Here is a 22,911-nt window from a genome sequence, read left to right as displayed (position 1 = left end):
AATTTTTTACTGTAACTCACCCACATATGATATGCCAAATAAACGTTGAGAAAGAATTTTTAAATTGTTTTTTTCTTATTGAAAAAAATACATTTCTTCATATTTTATTGGAACTTTTGCTAAAATTTAAGGAGATCGTCCCCAAACCCTGCCAATATCTTGAATTTCATCAATCTGGCGCAAAACCTGCATTCAGATGATCGAATGGTATTATATTCTGCTTTTAATTCATGGAAAAAGATTTAAAATTGGTTGAACAAAACGCAAGATATTTGAATTTTATTAAATTCCATATTTTAAAAAGTTGTAAAACTCGATATTGAGCTAAAACTCAAAAACTGTTCTACTTTAAATTTTTTGAAGCACGGTTTCGAAATCAGCGCTAAATTATGCTTCAAAAATTCTGGTCGTTGACAGAAGTTCACGACTTTCGTTTTATTTTGTAAACTAGTGTTATATTCAATTACATCGTGTTGCGTTTATTTATAAAAACAAATATGTAGGTACAAATCAAGGTTGCGACCATTCATTTGCAAAGATTTACATTCATTTGCTATTATCTCAGTTCAAAAGCATGCTATCGAAACACAATGTATGGATAAACTTAACCTTGTAGTTTTATCTGAAAGTTTGCCGAATAACATTGGGGTCGCACACGCATACCCAGGGCCGGATCTAAGGGGGGGGGGGGGGGGGGGCGGGCCCCGGGCCCCCACATTTTGGGGGCCCCCACAAACACCTTTTTTCGTTGCTAACATTAGCTTTATTTTTCATATTACTCAAGTAGTGTTTGAAAATAAGGAAAAACATTTTTGGTCATCTCTCCGAGGGGCCTCCACATCCGCTCGGACCCCGGCAACTTTCCGCAGCGTGAATGAAATTTACATTCATCGCGTGGAGAGTTGCCTTCACAGCTCGCTCACGACTTTGGTATACGTGTACGACCCCAATGTTATTCGGCAAACTTTCAGATAAAACTACAAGGTTAAATTCATTCATACATTGTTTTTCGATGGCATGCTTCTGAACTGAGATAATAGCAAATGAATGTAAATCTTTGCAAATAAATGGTCGCACCCTTGGTACACCCCCCCCCCCCTCCCTGACTGAAAAGCTACGCCCTTGGCCCCTTTTCCTGAAGAGTTACGCAGTTTGTGGATGGCGCCGTCACAGAAACTAATAAATGATAAGGATGTTTAAAAATAAAAATTAGAAAAATCAAATATCACAAAATTTCTAACAAATAAGAGTTTTCTGGATGAACATTGGATATTTGCTGGTTGAAACTCTTATATTTCACTCTAGATGCAACTGTTCAGATTTTGGAATATTTTTTTTATATAAAGTTTTCATCCGTTGAAATGTGTTGTCATGTCAATTACGTTATGTTTTAAAACCTTTCGTTCAAAAAAAAAATCACCCAACTTCTTTTGTTGTCCTCGCTCGCACGTCGGCTTCCTGAATTTCCATCCCCATGGCTTTCATAATCGATTTGTGAATCAATCGAAGCATTGTTATTGTCATGATACGTCTCTTACTATACTGATATGGGTAACGTAATTGATTACCTCAATATATTACGGGCACGCATTTGAGCTGATTATATCACCTGTGTAACGTTATTGTCCTATCTGGCCTACAAGCACGGCGCATCAGACCCTGTCGAACAAACACTCACTCACATCACTCGTTGTCCCCCGGAGGACGGCGGTTCGCTTTTGTGTTCCGGTTTCTCGTTCGGTTGGAGCAAACCGAAAATCGATACCACGTCAAATGATTCCCAATTATCGACCAATTGTGTCCGTCTGCAGCACCGAGTGGTTGTTGATCTGAGCCAATATCCAAGGTATGAATTTCGGCACGTTAGCATACACCCCCGGCAGTTTGGGATGGGCACAGCGGACACCCCACGAAACGATACCGCCGACGAACCAGCGGTCCTTCTCGTTCGGGTACGGGCACAGCAGTGGTCCACCGGAGTCGCCCTTTAAACGAGATTAACGTTGAAAAGTTGCGGCCAATGGCAGGATGGGTGTTGTGTTTCAGTTCGTTTTTTTTGTATCGGCGGATAAAGGATATTTAAATTTTCAATTACCTGGCAAGCGTCGCGTCCCCCTTCGTGGTAGCCGGCACAGATCATCCCCTCAGTCACGTTCAGATTCTCCAACCATTCGATGCAGAGGTCACGGTTCAGTATGGGTACGTTGACTTCGTTCAGTGCTGGCTCATAGGTGACTCCATTTGGAAGTGCTGTGCAGATGAATCAATTGAAAATTAAGGTTGCATTATAGATTTGGTGTCAGATTTCATTAACAGCTGTCATAAGTAGAAATGATGTGTGTTCAAATAGGAGCAGACGTTGGTAATTTATGTTAGGGTACGTTTGAAGCGATTAACTGAATGTAAAAGAATGTTCTTGTCGTTGTAAATTCTCAAAATTTCAATCTGGTCGTTGATGTAATAATATGCTTGATTATCGATTCGATACAGGAACTTTATGTTATGATATCTTCCTTGATTTTAAGTAGAACCATGGATGAGAACTAAAGCGTTTACGAGAAAGACATCAGGTAATTGAAAGGTGGAAGTAGTACTTTGATGACCAGGACTGCTCCAAAGGCCTAGGTAACGATAGCACCGTTGATTAGGGCAGGGGAAAGAAAAACTGCAAAGGACCAACTCCTTCGTTAATGAAATCTAACTGCTCAAGAACCATTGGATAGCCGGGTCCCGTGGCGTAGTTGGTCACACGTTCGCTTCATATGCGGATGGTCATGGGTTTGATTCCCAGCCCCGGCACTTGCAATTTTTCGTCAGTTGCTTTTCCCCCGAGAACAACTGACACTGACCCTCTTCTGAGCCCCATGGCTCAAACGGACCCGGATACCTGGACATCGGTGAACTGCTACTCATAATGGACCCCCAATCGGACTGGAAAGGAACAACGGCCATCCATCATCATCCTTGTGCTCATCATTCTACTAGGTATAAAGTAGAAAAAGTGAAAGCAGCAGAAAGGCAACCAGTTCGATAAAGTAGAATAGAACCTAGGCGCTGTACAAAATGTAAGTGCAGCTGTCATTTGAAATTGCTCACGTAGTGCCCCAGTGGACTAATAGAGCTGTAAATTAGTTTAAGAGATTAAGAATAAAAAAAAGAACCATTGGACAGCAGGTAAGAACAATATCGGCGCTTAACCCTTCATAACGAGCCCCTAGAAGACCTTATGACTTTTACTCGTCACCTTGCAAACGGCTTTGCAAAACAACTATACGAATGCAAGCCGTCATCGATTATAAACGTTAGTTGTTGTGCTCGGGAGAAAATAAACATCTTTTTCATCAGAACCGACCGCACTGCGAGACACGTGGGGCCACAAACAGCTGACATACAGACAGACAGACAGACATCAAAAAGCTTCGCAACCGAACGACAAACACATCCCTTTCCGTATCAAGAGAGACCGTTCTTCTGGGTATAACTTTGCTCAATCGAAAAGAGCTAATGCTTCCGTCATCGCTGTGGCTACTGCTTGATTTTCTGGCTGCATAGGAGCAAGTGGACAATAATGAGACAGTTGTCATAAACAGTATATTTTATAGCACTTTTTGTTTGGGATGTCTGAACTATTATGAGCTTTCCCCTCTGTATACTGAATATATTAGTTTTCTACACGTTGATATGGTGTGTATTTACATGTTAGGTTGTGTAACCAAATTGGGTATTTTACCCAACAAATAAACTCATTCCTGAATGTGATTTGATCATTACTATAGGTGAATGGTGCCAAGATATGCTGGCATAACACATACTTCTAGAAGCCAGGTGGACAAACTCACGTTAAATATTGTGATTTCTTAATGTAAATTGGTAACATCTGATTCGTATTGCTTGAAATTAAGGTATTCTTGTAATTTTATTATTAGCCATGTGTTTCTAACGAGAGCCTCCAACATGGCGCATGGTTGGTGATGACTATACGCTATCTATGTTAGACGTAATTTAAATATGAAGACCGTCACCATGCCTAACATTTTTGAGAGGAGAGGGACTGTAAAAGTGTGTCACTCCATGTAATGAGTATACGAAAAAGTGTGACAGAACGAGGAAATACGATCTGAAATGCCCGAAAAATGATGGACGCCTTATTTGAAATCTTACCGCAAAGCAGATGACCTTTTGCATCACTTCCGTTTTACGAACTAACTTTTAAAATCCCTAAAAATCGATCAAAATGTTTCTGCAGAAGCATCAAGTATAAAATATTGTTTAGTTGTTGTTACCACTTTGAATGCCCAACAAATAGTTATTAATCATTGAAAACGATGAAAGTTTGTAAAATGGCATCTTGCCCCATCTTACCCTACATCGTTTCACTCCCAAGAAGTAACAAAATTGAAATGGTTTGTAACCAGCGGTAATTCCGAGAGATACAATACCTACCCCGCTCTAGTTCGGGAAAATAGAATGTTGACTGACTGAAATCCAATTTCCGGCTAGCCATTTCTGATTCCGACCTGTGGGTGATTTTCCCTAGGTTTCTTTTTTCACATGATTTGTGAACTTTTTTCCACCTACAACAACAGTCGAAACAAATCAACACAAAAGAATAACAACACCATTAGGATTGGTTGGAAGCGAAAAGAACTTCCAAGAGCTGCATCCATCTCAGTGTGCGCCACCTTTAGTACGCATTCAATTGTTCGGGCTATGCTCTTAACGAAATTAACTCATGGGTTGACACAAGGCAATTCAGTACATGAAGTAGAAAGCTCCTGCTAGTAGATAAAAACTTTTCCAACAGGTGTCGGTGGCTATATCAATTTGTATATCTGATTAGTGAGTTGTGAGGTAAGATGAGTACCGTATTCCGGGGTCAAATTGATCACCTTAAAACAACTTTTGTGGATAACATCGGCGGCAATTCAAATACTTCCAAAAGAATTTCTGTAAAATCAGTACCCCGCGGATCTTCATGGAACCATGTGGCAGAATTTTTATCAACAAATTTAAACTTCAAATAATTACAAAAATCAAAAATTGTAATCAGCACACAATTAATTTTGCTCTTCTAAACCCGAACAATGTGTTGAAACTCTTACAACTAGAGAATTTGACACTTAAATTGTAAAATTAAATAATGAATTTTCTTACTTAGCGCCTAAAGGCAGGCAATTTCCATTAAAATAAGTATTTTCCACACAATAAATGACTATTATATCATGAAATAAACATTTTTTGAAATTATTCATGTTCAGAACAGCTACATAACTTCCCAACCAAGGCTCCACAAAAATTTTAAAACATAAAATTTGCGGGGAGTCCTGTTGGCAATCGATTGTTTAGTAGCAATGATTTCAGCTAAGTGAGAAATACATTGCAAATTCTTAAAAAAAATAAGGTAAAACTAACTTTTTTCTAAAAAAAATTAAAAGTCCACACTCATCTTTAGGCATCTATGAACTAGATGAAGTAAAACTTTTATGATTATTACGACGCTTAGAAGTTACTATTATGGAATTAAAATGTAGTACCCGAATGATCAATTTCACCCCGCTGATCGATTTGACCCCAGTTTACGGTACTCCGAGCATAGGCGTCGATGAAGCAATAATTTGTTTTAGAATATCTAATTATCACACATTGATTGTGTCTTCAACTTATTATCACAAACTCGCTCAGTCCAGGGAAAATCAAAACGACTTGTTTGTATTGCCCTACGTTTCGTCCATGTGTATTTCGTCTTTTTCAAGGATAAAACTGTATGTCGCTCTTCGTTACATTGATTATTACCGCGAGTTTCCCTTTGGGCTTCTTGTATGTAAAATAGCTATTTAATTTTTGTTTTTGGGACTACTTCACTAAACACACTCGTTTTTAACTACCTGGAATGTACTATTGTCGTAATTTCACCTTGTCCAGTCTGGTAACCATTGCGCGAAATATATCACGCATAAATATTCACTGCAGCATTTTTTGATAATGTTATGATTTTTTTTTTGCATTTTTTTTACAAACATTGTACAATCCTCAAAACAACTTAACCTTCAAATTTTCAAACTTTGTGATAAGTAGGCTGAGGGTACCAGTTATTGCCATGGTGGTTCCCTATTTGGCCAAGGTGATTATTTAGGACAATTCAAAATGTTGCATCATTTTAAGAGTTTCAATTTCTTTTTCTTCTTCTTCTTCTTCTTCTTCTTCTTCTTCTTCTTCTTCTTCTGTATGGATTTATTTATTTGTTGAATCTACGTTCTACGGATCTACGTTTTTTACCTTTTTTACATTTTCCAGCCCCTTGTGCATATTTTCCCATACTTGATACTTGATACATGACTTGTTACACTATAAAAGAGTCCGCTAAAAACCCCATCTCTCACCCAGGTAGTAATCCCCGCAGGAATTCCGAGAATATTGTCTGAAGGAATTCAGTATTAGAAGAAAAATCCATAAGAAATCCTGGGAGGAATCCCGGAAGGAAGAATCCATAGACGATTCTCGGATAGATTCCCTGGAGAAATTCTTTGAATAATTCAGGAGAAATCCCAGCAAATTTTTTTAAAGGAATCCCAGGAGCAATACATGAAAGAATCCAGTGATAATCTCTTGTTGAAGAATCCCAAGAGTAGTCTCTGAGAGAATCCTGAAGGAAATACTAAGAGAACCCTTGGAAGTATTCACGGGAGACATTCATGATGCAATCTCAAATGGATTCTTGGAGAAATCATTGAAAAAATTTAGAATGATTCCCTGAAAAAATCTCGTGGAAATACATGAAAAAATTTCAGGTGAAATCTCTAAAGCGTTTTCTGGAAGAATCAATATAGAATTCAAAAATCTCTGAACGAATCACCAAATGAATATCGCGAGGAATACCTGGAAAATGCCAGATGGAATCCCATGTGAAATCAATAAAAGAATCCTTAGAGGAATTCCTGAAGGAGTCCATGAAAAAAGCCCAGGAGAAATTTTTGAAGGAAACCCGACCGAATTCTCTGAAAAAAAATCAAAAAAAAACTAAGAGTAGGTAATCCCAGGAAAATCTCAAAAGGAGTCCTTTCGAACATCCTGGAGGAATCATCGAAAAAATCCCCCGAGAAAGAATCCTGATAGAACCCATGGAGGAATCTCTGGTAGAATTTCAAGAAAAAGCAATGTGGGAATCTCCGGAGAAATCCCTGGAGAAATACCAAGAGGGATCCCCCAGGTATTTCCAGGAGAAATCTGAAGAAATCCCTGAAAGGATCCCCCATGGAATGGTTAAAAGAATCTGGGGAAAAAATTCCAAAAGAATACTGAAATAAATTCCTAAACTCGGGGAGAAAAAATGAGTGAATTACGGAAAAAACAATCTTGAGAATCCCTGAAAGGATCCAAGTAAAATCCCCATAGGAGTACCTCAATAAATTTTGGATGGAATATCTGAAATAATGGCAAAACATATTCCGGGAAAAATCAACGAAGGAATCTCAGGAAGAATTTAAAAAAAAAAATCCCTACAAGAATCCCAAGAATTAATCCTTGAAATAATACCTGAATGAAAAAGTAAACCTAGGAGGAATTTCTGGAGGATTCCTTGAAGGGTTCGAGAAAGGAATGGCCAACGGAATTCAAGAAAGAATTCCTGGGGATTTTTTTACAGAACATTCCTGGAGTAATCCTCGAAGGAGTTTTAGGAGAAACCCTCAAGAAATCCCGTGTAAGACCAATGAATGAAATTTCGGAGCGAATCTCTGAAAAGATCCCGAAAAAAATGCCGAAAGAAATCCATATCAGAACCTCGGGAAAAATCGATGAAGAAATCCCTGTAGGAATCTCTTAAGAATTTCAGGAGAAATTTCTAATCATCAGCAAATTAGTAAAAATTTCTAGGGAAATCCCGGGAGAAATTAATTAAGGAATCAAGTTAGAAGTCAATGAAAGAATCCTGGAAGAAATCTTTGAATGAATTCCTAAAAATATTCAGGATGAATCCCTAAATTATTTTTGGGTGGAATTGCTGAAAGAATGCTAGAAGGAGTTTCAGAAGAAATTCAGTATTGTCTTTCATAAAGAAGATAATGGATTTTGACTTAATTTTTGCATCCATGACAACAAAATTAAACAACAATTTTCACGTAATTATATAAACAAGTTTCTACAAAACATTTCTGTTGATAAAAAATAAAATTCACCCTTTTGTTTCAGGAATTTCATCCTTATAGGGTATTGGTTCCCTTATTAACCTTCCTTTTGCATCACGTTGGCAGCAGCTCGCTGACGTAGTGTATGACCCCAATGCCGAAGAAGGGTTAAGCATGTGGCTCCCAGTTTCATCTTACGATTCAATCCTTCGCGCTGTTTGTTTTGTTTCTTATAGGGTAAGAAATCAAACTTTGAACTAGTCAAATTGTAATCTTAATTTGAACCATTTCGAAATTCATTGAAACGGCGTACTTTTTAGGCAAATATTGTTCCGAAAAAGATGTTAAACAGCTTTCCGCAATAATATAATATCGCGTTTTTTTTTCATGGAAAACAAGCAATTGAAAAATCACTGTGATTTCACCCATTTCCCCCCAGAGAAAGCACATTTTCGGTGCACTCGTACAGCTCATGCATTGTATCACACACAATATGTGAACACGTCAAATGAAAGCTTATTTATCGTAGAATCGACCAACCGAATAATATTTCGCATTATTTGTCATAAAATTATCATATTTAAGTAATTCTTACTTGGAGAATGTTATCTTAAGTTGAACCATTTGTAATCTAAATTTGAACTAGTAAACGGGGGCGAGCTTCTAGTGTTGGCCAACAGACTGCGCTAGTGGTTGTTTTGTTTACTCTTGGGGGATGGAAAATTCCAAATTTAGTTTCCAAGTTCGTGAAGAGTTTAAAACATTCTTAGTTGAAATTCCACTGCCTAATGAAAAATAGTTATGCGAATTAGCAGATTCATGTGTTTTCCTATTGTTCAGCACGAAATTGGCTGTTGGGGGAGATGCTCGAGCTGCTGCCGCCAGTAGTTCAAATTAAGATTAAAATTGGTTCAAATTATGATTACGATGGTTCAAATTAAGATTAAAACCATTGTTGACGAATAATCGAATTTTTCAATGAAATTCGGTGTAAATACAAACTTTTTACCACTTAACGGAAAGCTTATACCCGTGGCTTTCATGTACATAAAATTTTGCCGTAGTAAATTATTTCCATGTGGGAGAAAAAATCACTCAAAATTTGCGCTACTTCGGAAAGCTGCAATTTGGTTCAAATTTTGATTACCTACCCTATTTGTAATTTTTGTTAGGAAGTGAGCCCCCATGAAAACAAAAAGAACGGTATCAATCGATGCCGTAATCGCTTGTTTTCGAATAGGATGAATATGGGAGCGTGAGATTACTGATGGCACACATACCCTATTTTGTATCGGTTTAGAGTTCATGTAATATTTAAATCCCAGAACTCCTGAGTGTTGGTGATCTTATATTTTTTGAGGCAGAAATGGCGTCTACTACGTCAGATTGCAGGTCAATATGAGGAAAATGAAGGAAGTGATTATTTCTAATCACTTGCACAAGGCAGTAGACCACTGAGTTCTCGGTGTCTCGTTGGTGCGTGGATGCCAGGTGTAAGGTAATAGATTATGTATTGATTATTCTGAAGTCGTTATAATACAGCTGGTTGCATTGCGCGTTCCGCCGTGGATTATCGCGCAAAAATGTCCAAAATCGCTCATATTTCGTCCCCAGTTCATCATATCATATTCGTATCGTATACAATAAGTGCGGGAATTAACTAAAAATGACCGCGCAGAAGACACCGAAACGATTAAATGCAACTGCGCATATCTGCGCGTTTTCAAAACTTTGTGCAACAATTTTTCATGGAACGCATAATAACTTGTAGGCGTGATATAATTGATTCACACTGTGCTCCCTTTTTCCAAGGGAAATGGCCTTTTCAATTTGTTTCTGATTCTAGCGATGGCCAAAAACATTTGAATATTCTTGAAGTGTATACAATATGCGGCAGGAAAATGCGAAAGTGTTTCTCAACTTCTCATTTTCGTCCATTTGATGTTAATCAATTTATGTTTGAACGCTTCATTATCTCTAACAGGCTATTTTTTTGAAAAGTCATTTAAAAAAATACCAATAACCTGTACAAGACGGCGCCTGAAGCTGAAGACAATCAGAATTTTTAAACCACTGAAAAATACACAAGTCGCTAAGTTTCATAAAACTTGTTTTTAAATTTTCTCACAATATCAGCATATATATTGCTGGTTTCATCTAGTGTGAAGCTACATGACTCTGGATTAATATGGCCTGGTTTTTCAAATCTATATTTTCACTATTTGTCTTATGACCATTGGGCGCGAAGTTAGTTGATACCCACTTTTTAGGCTACCATTATCATACAGGGGATAGACAAAATGATCGGGACAGGCCAAATTATCACTTTTCAAAAATTGTTCAACTAGTTGTAGCTTTTCGAAAAGTGCGTCGAATATTCTCAAATTTTTACTGTGAGTTCATCAACTAGTTGTGTATTAGTGGTCAAAATTTGGGGAAGATCGGGCAATTTTCCACGAAGTTAAAAATATTCTTGAAAAAGGTAAAATTATCCGATAGCCAACTTTGAGCTATTATATCTCCGGATTTAATTAACCGATTGCAATGAAATTTTGACAACTAGTTGATGATGAACTCACAGTAAAAATTTGAGAATATTTGATGCGCTTTTCGAAAAGTTACAGCTAGTTGAACATTTTTTGAAAAGTGAAAATTTTGCCTGTCCCGATCATTTTGTCTATCCCCTGTATGATATTCGTTTTTATGTTGTTATGCTAGAATACAGAAATATTTAAAATGTCATTCATATTTAGAATCAACTCCCATGTTTATGCAATTTCACCGTAGTTTTTGGGACAACTTAACTGTTTACCTGATTATTATTCTATGTGGCATGCGTACTACTAGGGGAACTGGGGGTAAGACGCCCACGTTAAGGAAGAGTCCAATTTTAACCACGAAATACTTCACAATATACACTTTTTTGGCACTAACATGGAGCACCAACATGTTTTCTTCCAAATGGAAGGAACCATAAACCAGTTTTATGTTTTACTAATGAAAAATTCAAATTTGAAAAAAAAAAATTGATTTTCAGAATTTTAGTTTTGATGCGGAGTAAAACGCGCCACTAGTCACAGCTAACGCCAGAATGCCAAATTGTGTACATATACTTGCAGGCCTGTTTTATTGTCAACTGCTATTGTTCGTGAATGGTATACAGTCATTACATAATTATGAATCACCTGGAATTATGAGTCAATTCCGTATAAACGGCATAGTGAGCTGTTTTATCAATCATTTTGTAGTAAATGACGCACGAATGTGTGATTAGTGAACTTATTTATAGTAAAAATGTGCTATTATTTGGTTCCAACTTGTGTTCCATATAATTTATGCCAGAATTTGGATCTAAATGGCTATTTTAATGTAATTAAGTAGGGGTGGGCATTTTACCCCACACATGCCTCAGAAGCTTGGACCCTTGTAAAAAAGTAATAAGGGTCAAATTCGATACTTTTTCCGCTTGGTACACAAATAATGGGAGTGTGCAAAATAGTTTGTGGGGATAGCAAAAAAAAAAAATGTTTTAAATGATGTAAAAAAGTGCAAAAATTTGACAAGCTAAAATTATATCAAAAGTAACAAAAATCTTGTTTTGGCGTTTTTGTACAATTTTTTAAGTAAAAATTTGTAATCTCAAATGTAAAGAAGCATTTTTATTCTTATTTTAATGATTGCAGTTGAAAAAAGTACCGAAAATAACGTGGTTTGTCTAAAACAAGGGTGGCGCAACTTGCCCCCTATGGGCGTTATGGCCGCTGTTCCTCTATATGCGATACATTGTTGATACGCAGATGAGCAAAGTTTTACATTCTAGTATAAATGTTACTCTATTTAACAATAGCTGATCGTCCATACCCAGAAGTAGTTATGCCCTGTTATGCCAAGAAACAAGATACTTACAGCTGTCTTCTCGCTTGCCCCAGCCCACAACGGTGCAGTTGGTTCCGGGCATCAGTTCGCGGATGTGCGGTGGTGGAAGACAAACCGGCAGTAAATGCTCGTGGAAGGCAACCCGAGTGGCAAGCTGTAAAAAGGAAAATCGGGGAAAATCAATACAGGGTTACGAGTGATACAAATAATTTTATGAAAGCAATATTTATGGCTGTCTTCGTGGTTGGTGCTGTCCCCTTACCTGGAATAGTGCAATGTCATTGTCGTGCGCGATGTTTAGATTGTACTGCGGATGGGGAATCACCATTTTGACCTTCACCTTCTGGCCGTAGTACGCGTGCGAGTGGCGTCTCGTGATACCCAACTGAATGGTCCAGTCGCTGATACTCCTTTTACCCGTGGTATGGCTATTGGGCAAAAAGTTTATGATTCAGTCGTCTTATTTTAATAGTAAATTTTCCTAAATCACTTACTTTCCTATGCAATGAGACGCTGTTAGAACCCACTGATCAGCAATCAAAACTCCAGCACAGTAGAAGATTTCTTCCGGTCCACCCAGAATAGCAGCAATAAATGGCCAATCACCAGGCTTCGAGTAACTTCCACCAACAATTCGGGTTTGGGGTCTACGATACTTCTTGTTCGGAACCTTTCCACACGCTGTAAATGGTCCACAATTACTAGGAGTCAACCAGTTTTGCAAGCAGTACTCACCGAAATTCGAGCATGTCAGCTCTGCTACAGGATATCTTGAGTTGACATCGCAGCTGTTGAACTCCTTCAGCATGTTAGTGTTTTTCTTTTGATACATTCGCCACATTGACGACGCATCTTTGGTTCCGATCAGTGTTCGATTGGAACCACGCATCGTTGTACGACTGGAGTTCACTGAGCTGTATCCAAGCATTGAGCAAATCAGTGTCGGTGAAGTCGCAGGATCCCAATTTTTCACACATGCCGGAGCCCATTGCTTCAGGTTTGCTTTATAGACTTCCAAAGTTCCTCGTCCCAAGTCTCCATTGCGTTCGCTTAGACGAACTGGAATAAACGAAACTACATTTTGACGTGTTCAACAGCCTTCCAACCCGAAACAACTTACTGCAATTTCTCTCATCTTGCCCATACGGGCAGTCCTGCACTCCGTCGCAAACGTGCTTCTGGCCCATGCAGCGTCCTTCGCCACAGTGAATTGCATTTTCCCCGCACACATCACAGTGAGACTCATCAGTTTGATCCGCGCAGTCCACGTGGCCATCGCATCGCCAATCGCTCGGTATACAACGGCCTTTATCACAATAAAATCCCGAACAGCTAACTGGACGTCTCTCTCGTTGCTTCGCCTCCTTGTACTCGGCCATGCCGACACACTCATTCTGGTTCGAGTCAATCGAATCGCTGAACAGTTGACAGTGCAGATAATCTGGCAGCTCCAACCCGAAAACGTCGAAAAAGAAGCTACATCGTCGCATAGTTTCTAAAGAAATATAGAACCATTTAGAACCTCACCCCAAACCATGACCTTCACCACCAAACTTACCAACACACAGACTTTTACAGGGTGTCACCGTGGATCCGGTGGCACCGCATTTAGGCACAAACAGGGAACATAAGAACAGTGGAACAAGCTCGTAGCATTGGACATCTACCAGGGCCTCAAAAAGATCAATTTCCTGGAAATCATCGCTCTTTGTGAGTCAGAGTGAACGTGAAGCAAGCAATCACAAACACAACCAGTCAGTGACGTAGGTTGGAGCAGAGTTCCCCCTCGGGGCAGCGGGAGTTTGTGCGGGAGGGGCAACCAAGTACTTACCATTTGAGCTTCCGGTTGGCCAAAGTGTCCGATGTAGTTGGGAAACACGGTATAGTTGTAGGGTATTTTGTGCTGCTGGCAGAACTTGACGATTACCGGCAGGCACACCCCGGGAGCCGGGTTGGGATCCACCTTGGGGGCCATTGTCGTTTCCATCGGTGGAAGCCGGTTGTTAACGGTTCGGGCGATGGTCGTTTGGTTGACGTAGGTGACAGAAGGATTTTTTCTCAGATACGATGCCAGACCGATAGCAAGACCTATCAACAGAATGGCATTGATGGCGATCTGACACGCACGAAACTTCATCCGTTCTCGCTTTGAGTGGTATGATTCGGAACTGCGACGCGATTTGAAAATTTGTAGTTTCTGGGGGATATATAAAAAGTAAGAAAATGGATATTATGAGTAGGGTATGTGTGCCATCAGTAATCTCACGCTCCCATATTCATTAAATTCTAAAACAAGCGATCACGGCACCGATTGATTCCGTTATTTTTGTTTTCATGCGTGCTCACTTCCAACAAAAAAATACAAAAATAAGAAACAAAACAAACAGTGCTTCAATCCTTTGTTTTTCGTAGGATGAAAATGGTAGGTAAGGGAACCAATACCCTATTATTATTATTATATCTCAACAGGCTGGATTTAACAGGATTAAAATGACTTTTTAGATAACCTCAACAAGTAAGTTGTTGTCTGGCCAAAATCTACGCTCCACACAAATTTTCAAATTTTTGTGTGAACAAAAGTCTACGAAGAGGGAGGGAAAGGCGGTCTGTTATGACCAAAATTAGGTCTACGTAGTTTATGAACAGCGCCTAATTGCTTATTTCCAATGAAGAAAACAGTGTCAATACTATCAGATTCAATTAAATGGAAAGCCGTTTACAACCTTTTTCAAGACAATTTGCCCAAAATTTATGTATTTTTTATGAAATTCGTAATGGTTCAAATTAAGAATACAATTTAACTAGTTCAAATTATGATTTCTTACCCTACATGGTAAGATCCATGTTTCATTTAAACATGACAAAACTGTATCTTCAACTCTTTTTCGATTTTTTTTTTGCAAATTTCAGTTATGAACCAACATATTTTACATCCCGATTCCAATGTGAAAGAAGCTTGCCCACACACTTAGAAATTCTGAAATTTGCACGAAACGGAATCACCAAAGAACGTAAATGTTTTCAAGACTGAAACATAATTTTGACTCAATTTTACGCGCATCATTTAAGTGCTGGTTGGTTGCGTTAGATGTCAACAAATCCGTTTCACCAGAAAAGTAGAAGCAGTATCACGTTCATCAGCCACCTTCTAACTCGGTGAAATAGCCGAGAGGTAAGAGATGTGGCTCACGATCAGGAGATCCGGTGTTCGAATCCATGCATGGCATTATTTTACTTTTCTAGGTTTTATCTGTCAAATAGGTTTTAGCGATTGCTAGACGCTAAGAAAAAATAAGTTTTATTATATGTATATGTCAGGTTCAGGACATTTAAAATTACATGATATTTTCTAGGTGTGCAGCTTGAATTGCAGCAAAATTAACACCTATTATAAATTTCTTTTATATTCAACTAGCGGTCCCGGCAAACGTCGTACGGCCAGGTTTTTTTGTTACGCGGGGGATACATACCGCGTAAAAATAAACCGCGTTAATTCAATCCGCGTAAATGAAAACCACGATTTATAACTTTTAACACAATAATTTCCTTCTTGATTTTATATTAAAAAATGTACTCAACGAACTATTTTAAGACAACATTTTAAGATTTTTGCCTGTAATTCAAAATTTCTACAAGTTACATATCAATTGAACAACCTCTGATCATTCAATTGACATCAGCTCCAACCTCAGTTAAGGCACATATCATTCAATCTATCATCAACCTACCATTCACCTATTTTTATTTTGGCCACCAAACCGAACATGGACCCAATACTTGTTCGATGTTGGCCCAACAGTGGCCCAACATTCGATAAAAATTGGCCCGACTTTGACTCGACATTCGATGTTTTTTTCAGTTTGGCGGAATTTAGTAGGGTGTTTCGTGTTTCGTGCCCAGCTACTCATTCGAGTGACAAAGTATTCAATTGACAAGGATTCGTTTTTTTATTTGATAGGTGCTCTGATTGAATGAAATCCAATGAGAGTCTAATAAAGGTGGGGAAGAAGATACTTCGTGTGCGTGAGATCCGTGTCTGGTACAAAACATGTCACTACTACAAGCAAAGAGAGCTCCCATAAGAACGCGTATCAAATAGTGACGTCACTATTTGTGTTTACATTATTCTTTGCTTACTAATACACAGCCATCTCTTCTTCTTCCCCACCTGTAATATACTCTCATTGAATGAAATCGTTTTGAACATGAATAGAAGGAAATATGACTGAGAAGATTTGTTGGCCACCCAGCACGGAGGAAGTTAGGCGTTCGACACTGTTAGGCATTGGTTAGACATGTTGCTCATCGAAAATTTTTGGAGAGCATAAATCATAACCCCGAATTTATGCTGAATGTTCGATTTTTTCGCGCATCGTTGACAGTTGAGCAAATGGCGGTGAAAAAAAAAAACTGTTGATTGCGGCAGCTCGCGGCTCTCGCGTTCGTCGGTCGAGAAAATGAAACAAATTGTGCGTTAGAACCATTTCAGTCGTTCCGTCGTCCAATCCGTCAGTTCCCCGTCGGTGCTGCTGGCCAATAAGTTCGGTTCGTTATCGTCGTACCGTCGCTGGTACCAGTCATCACCAGAACAGTGTCCAATCCGTTAAGTTTGTCCTCATCGTGTCGGTGAGTCACTTATATTTTCATTTCATTTATTTCTACTTCAAATTTAATTTTAATTAAATTTTATTAAAATTTCGATGGAATTTTAATAAAATTTTAATCAAATTTTAATTTAATTTCAATAAAATTTTAATAAAATTTTAATTCAATTTAATCACAATTTGACTATAATTTAATATTAATTTAATTTTAATTTAATTTCAATTTAATTTCAATTTAATTTTAATTAAATTTTAATTAAATTTTAATTAAATTTTAATTAAATTTTAATTAAATTTTAATTAAATTTTAATTAAATTTTAATTAAATTTTAATTAAATTTTAATTAAATTTTAATTAAATTTTAATTAAATTTTAATTAAATTTTAATTAAATTTTAATTAAATTTTAATTAAATTTTAATTAAATTTTAATTAAATTTTAATTAAATTTTAATTAAATTTTAATTAAATTTTAATTAAATTTTAATTAAATTTTAATTAAATTTTAATTATATTTTAATTAAATTTTAATTAAATTTTAATTAAATTTTAATTAAATTTTAATTTAATTTTAATTTAATTTTAATTTAATTTTAATTTAATTTTAATTTAATTTTAATTTAATTTTAATTTAATTTTAATTTAATTTTAATTTAATTTTAATTTAATTTTAATTTAATTTTAATTTAATTTTAATTTAATTTTAATTTAATTTTAATTTAATTTTAATTTAATTTTAATTTAATTTTAATTTAATTTTAATTTAATTTTAATTTAATTTTAATTTAATTTTAATTTAATTTTAATTTAATTTTAATTTAATTTTAATTTAATTTTAATTTAATTTTAATTTAATTTTAATTTAATTTTAATTTAATTTTAATTTAATTTTAATTAAATTTTAATTTAATTTTAATTTAATTTTAATTTAATTTTAATTTAATTTTAATTTAATTTTAATTTAATTTTAATTTAATTTTAATTTAATTTTAATTTAATTTTAATTTAATTTTAATTTAATTTTAATTTAATTTTAATTTAATTTTAATTTAATTTTAATTTAATTTTAATTTAATTTTAATTTAATTTTAATTTAATTTTAATTTAATTTTAATTTAATTTTAATTTAATTTTAATTTAATTTTAATTTAATTTTAATTTAATTTTAATTTAATTTTAATTTAATTTTAATTTAATTTTAATTTAATTTTAATTTAATTTTAATTTAATTTTAATTTAATTTTAATTTAATTTTAATTTAATTTTAATTTAATTTTAATTTAATTTTAATTTAATTTTAATTTAATTTTAATTTAATTTTAATTTAATTTTAATTTAATTTTAATTTAATTTTAATTTAATTTTAATTTAATTTTAATTTAATTTTAATTTAATTTTAATTTAATTTTAATTTAATTTTAATTTAATTTTAATTTAATTTTAATTTAATTTTAATTTAATTTTAATTAAATTTTAATTAAATTTTAATTTAATTTTAATTTAATTTTAATTTAATTTTAATTTAATTTTAATTTAATTTTAATTTAATTTTAATTTAATTTTAATTTAATTTTAATTTAATTTTAATTTAATTTTAATTTAATTTTAATTTAATTTTAATTTAATTTTAATTTAATTTTAATTTAATTTTAATTTAATTTTAATTTAATTTTAATTTAATTTTAATTTAATTTTAATTTAATTTTAATTTAATTTTAATTTAATTTTAATTTAATTTTAATTTAATTTTAATTTAATTTTAATTTAATTTTAATTTAATTTTAATTTAATTTTAATTTAATTTTAATTTAATTTTAATTTAATTTTAATTTAATTTTAATTTAATTTAATTTTAATTTAATTGAAATTAATTTTAATTTAATTTCAATTTAATTTCAATTTAATTTTAATTCAATTGCAATTTAATTTCAATTTACTTTATTTAAATTTTAATTTAATTTTAATGTTATTTTAATTTAATTTAAGTTAAAATTAAAATAAAAATAAATATTAATATTAAAATTAAAATTAAAATTAAAATTAAAATTAAAATTAAAATTAAATTTACAATTACAATTACAATTACAATTACAATTACAATTAAAATTACAATTAAAATTAAAATTAAAATTAAAATTAAAATTAAAATTAAAATTAAAATTAAAATTAAAATTAAAATTAAAATTAAAATTAAAATTAAAATTAAAATTAAAATTAAAATTAAAATTAAAATTAAAATTAAAATTAAAATTAAAATTAAAATTAAAATTAAAATTAAAATTAAAATTAAAATTAAAATTAAAATAAAATTAAAATTAAAATTAAAATTAAAATTAAAATTAAAATTAAAATTAAAATTAAAATTAAAATTAAAATTAAAATTAAAATTAAAATTAAAATTAAAATTAAAATTAAAATTAAAATTAAAATTAAAATTAAAATTAAAATTAAAATTAAAATTTAAATTTAAATTAAAATTAAAATTAAAATTAAAATTAAAATTAAAATTAAAATTAAAATTAAAATTAAAATTAAAATTAAAATTAAAATTAAAATTAAAATTAAAATTAAAATTAAAATTAAAATTAAAATTAAAATTAAAATTAAAATTAAAATTAAAATTAAACTTAAAATTAAAATTAAAATTAAAATTAAAATTAAAATTAAAATTAAAATTAAAATTAAAATTAAAATTAAAATTAAAATTAAAATTAAAATTAAAATTAAAATTAAAATTAAAATTAAAATTAAAATTAAAATTAAAATTAAAATTAAAATTAAAATTAAAATTAAAATTAAAATTAAAATTAAAATTAAAATTAAAATTAAAATTAAAATTAAAATTAAAATTAAAATTAAAATTAAAATTAAAATTAAAATTAAAATTAAAATTAAAATTAAAATTAAAATTAAAATTAAAATTAAAATTAAAATTAAAATTAAAATTAAAATTAAAATTAAAATTAAAATTAAAATTAAAATTAAAATTAAAATTAAAATTAAAATTAAAATTAAAATTAAAATTAAAATTAAAATTAAAATTAAAATTAAAATTAAAATTAAAATTAAAATTAAAATTAAAATTAAAATTAAAATTAAAATTAAAATTAAAAATAAAATTAAAACAGGCTCCGATTTTTTTATTAAATATGTTTCGTCCAGCTTTCATTCGAGGCAGAAGTGCGGTTGTAGTAGTGAACGCCGATAAAAGTTCACTACTACAATCACACTTCTTGCTCGGATGACAGCTGGAATGAAAACAAGCAGCATAAAATCTATGCCTAACATTCGTCTAACAGCCCATACTAAAACATGTCTAACGTTAGTCTAATGTTAGACTAACAAACATGTTTCGAATTTGCAACATGTCTAACAGAAGTGTGTCATATCTGTCTAATTTTAGACTAACATTAGGCAAAAGTGAGACAAAAAGTTAGCCTAACATGCTGGCCAGTTAGTCTCACATTAGGCTAATGTTAGGCTAACCCTCCGTACTGGGCAGTGTTCAAATGAATGAGATGAATTTTTGCAACACTGGTTTGAACCGGTTCGTTTTTAAGGCTCCAACTCACAGGTGTCGCATAAGTGTCGAAGTATAGGCAGTCAATCATGTTCACTTGATAGTTAAAAGGCACAAGACATTCTTAGAAAATTTTGGGATATTCCAGGTAATACTAAGTGTACTGGATCATTGTTTTTCAAAAGTCTATGGCTGTGACAGTAGTTTCTTAAGCTAAAAATAGTTATTATTTTTATCCCCCCCACCTTGACCAGCCAAAGAGTGGTAGGACAAAAAGTGAAATACACATTTGTAACAGCCTAATAAACCTTGGAAAAAATTCGGCTTTAAAGGGTTAAAAATCCACGTAAATGAAAACCACGTTAATTCAAAAATCCGCGTAAAAATAAACCGCGTAAATTAAAAAATCCGCGTTAAAAAACCGCGTTAATTAAAAAATTCGCGTGAAATAAAAAAAACGCGTAAAAAAACCTCGTAAATGAAAACCGCGTAAAAAACCTGACTTTATTTTAATTATTCTGAACACGAATAACACGTCGAAACTCTTACAACTAATGGTTTCGACTGTTAAATAGTAGGGTGGGGCGTTTTGATTATGTTAATAATTTTGTTAGATAACCAGCATGAATACACGAGAGATTGGGGCATTAATTGAAAAATTATTCACTCCCATTGGAAATAAAAAATAAAATGGTTTTTAGTAATTTTTCTTATGCGATACATTCCATATGATCTCCATATAAACGGCCGCGGAGCAAGATGGGTCACCTTCAATTTCGAACGTATTTTTGGAGCATTCAAAAGTTATTTATTTTTTATTGCAAGACTATCTCATAAATGGCTTCAATCTAGCGGGATGAATTCTCAAAATTATAACATAAAATTATGATATTTTTTTTAGTGAAAACATCAATTTTCAAGTCGCCTTGGAACCACTCAAATCGTAAAGTTTTTTATATTCCAAACAAATTTATAAAATGTTTACTAATAGCTCTTTTAAAATGTTTACTCAGTATGGATATGGAGCATATATGAATGCGGAACAAATCTTATATTTTGACGTTTTTCGTTGAGAAAATGTGAATTACTTAAAAGGTGACCCATGTTGCCCCGCATTTTTTTCACGGCACAAAATCGATCACTTTCTAAAACTGCTTGTTTAAACACCAATTTTTTTGAAACGCTTCCAGCACAAAAAAAAATCAGCAAAGTAAATTGCTGAATTTCAGCAAAATTTTTGCTGAATTTCAGCACAACGTTGCTGATCAACTGTCAAAATTTGCTGGATGGTTCAGCAAGTTGAAAAATAATTGCTGATATTCAGTAAATTCGCATTGCTGAATGAAATCAGCACAAAAAAAATTAGCAAAGTTTGCTGAATACCAGTAAACAAAATTTGCAGCGTATCATCATATTTTGTATTTAATGAACCTTTTATCCACTTTTAGTATAGCTAACTAGTGTATTAAAGAGTAGCGGAAGAATACAAACCAATACGATTTGTATTTACAAAGTTATGGTGATCCATCCTTAGGTGACCCATCTTGCCCCGACCCACCCTACATTTAAATGTTTAAATTAACTTATAGACGCCTGAAAGTATGCACTTTCCTTTGAAATAAACTACTCAAACCACATTAAATCACCCTGTTTGGAATGTACAATCTGAGCAGGATATTCAAATATTCAAGGGGAATCAAGAAAAGGTGGCAGTATTGCAGTTCAGAGAACCGTTCGGTGATCCAAACCATTCTCATTCTATTCTCCGAGTATTTATTTTAGCTTAGGAAAGAAAATGTTTACCCACCATATTACACTACGAACAGGAGTAACAGTGAAATATTCAAATATTGAAGGAGAATTGGGATAAAATGGGCACTATTTAAGTACACCATATGCGGCGATCCAAACCACTCTCATTCGATTCCCCATGCAGTTTCACTTACGAATAGTTCTACTGTATCGAAACCATTACAATCCGAGCAGAAATGCGTGAGGAATATTAAAAGAAGTAGAGGATATTGGGATAAAACAGCTAGGTATATCTCAGTTTTGAAAGCTGTGTGATATTTCAGGAAGCTTGTATTCAAGGCAATTTTACCTAAGGCTTGCGTTCCACTTTGGGCGGAGATACATGTGAAAATTTCAAAGAAATAGGGGCATCGGGGTTATTTAGAAATATTCCGGTGAACCAAACGAACTCCATACGATGCTGCGGATTTATTTTTACACAAATACAAGTTAAATAAATCATTTGTTTTGCACTCCAATCAGGAATAAATGAGGCTCTTCCCAAACTGGTGAGATAAAGCGGAGTAAAATGAGCTCTATACACTGATTTTCAACATCGTGCCCCAAGTACCGTATGCGTGATAATGTTTGCACCATCGTACAAATAAGGTACCCATATCACCTGTACACACAATGTCTTGGTTTTTATTGCATGTACCGTCAAGGCACCATTCACCGTGGATCTAAGAGGATTCGGGGCAAATAAGGGCTGTCATTTGACACCAGTCTTATAAACATTGTTGGTGCCGCTTTTAATTGCCTTCATTATAGGTTAAAATTAAAGCAATATCCACAGAAGTAGAAAATTTTTCACAAAATTTGGTGATATAGTACAATTAGTAAAGGGTAGTAGGGTCGCCTAATTCCGTGGTAGGTCACCTTTCACCGTGGTAGTAGGGACCCATTCACCGTGTATGAAAAATTTTATTCTACTTTGTTTAAAAATGATCAAAACAACTCAGCCAATGTAATTTTCTTCGTTTAAATTCATTTCAAG

General features: G+C 33.2%; 1 protein-coding gene across 6 annotated transcripts in view; it reads right to left on the bottom strand.

Moving 5' to 3' along the window:
- Positions 1–1,106: 1,106 nt before the first annotated feature.
- LOC109422270 (uncharacterized) overlaps positions 1,107–22,911 on the bottom strand; it is a 106,349-nt gene continuing 84,544 nt past the window's right edge. For 5 of the 6 annotated variants that reach the window (XM_062852952.1, XM_062852953.1, XM_062852951.1 and 2 more), the window contains 9 exons: positions 13,831–14,196; positions 13,558–13,705; positions 13,120–13,494; positions 12,735–13,058; positions 12,494–12,680; positions 12,262–12,427; positions 12,030–12,153; positions 2,096–2,250; positions 1,107–1,985 (listed from right to left, as the gene is read on the bottom strand). In XM_062852952.1, the coding sequence (XP_062708936.1) occupies positions 1,785–1,985; positions 2,096–2,250; positions 12,030–12,153; positions 12,262–12,427; positions 12,494–12,680; positions 12,735–13,058; positions 13,120–13,494; positions 13,558–13,705; positions 13,831–14,196 (2,046 nt within the window). In that variant the 3' untranslated portion in view covers positions 1,107–1,784. The remainder of the gene's footprint in view (positions 1,986–2,095; positions 2,251–12,029; positions 12,154–12,261; positions 12,428–12,493; positions 12,681–12,734; positions 13,059–13,119; positions 13,495–13,557; positions 13,706–13,830; positions 14,197–22,911) is intronic. The other variant, XM_029852223.2, reaches the window with a different exon arrangement.

The sequence above is a fragment of the Aedes albopictus genome, chromosome 2 (assembly GCF_035046485.1).
Source record: "Aedes albopictus strain Foshan chromosome 2, AalbF5, whole genome shotgun sequence".
Taxonomy (NCBI): domain Eukaryota; kingdom Metazoa; phylum Arthropoda; class Insecta; order Diptera; family Culicidae; genus Aedes; species Aedes albopictus.
The sequence above is the reverse complement of the archived record's forward strand: the minus strand, read 5'-3'. Positions and strand labels throughout refer to the sequence as shown.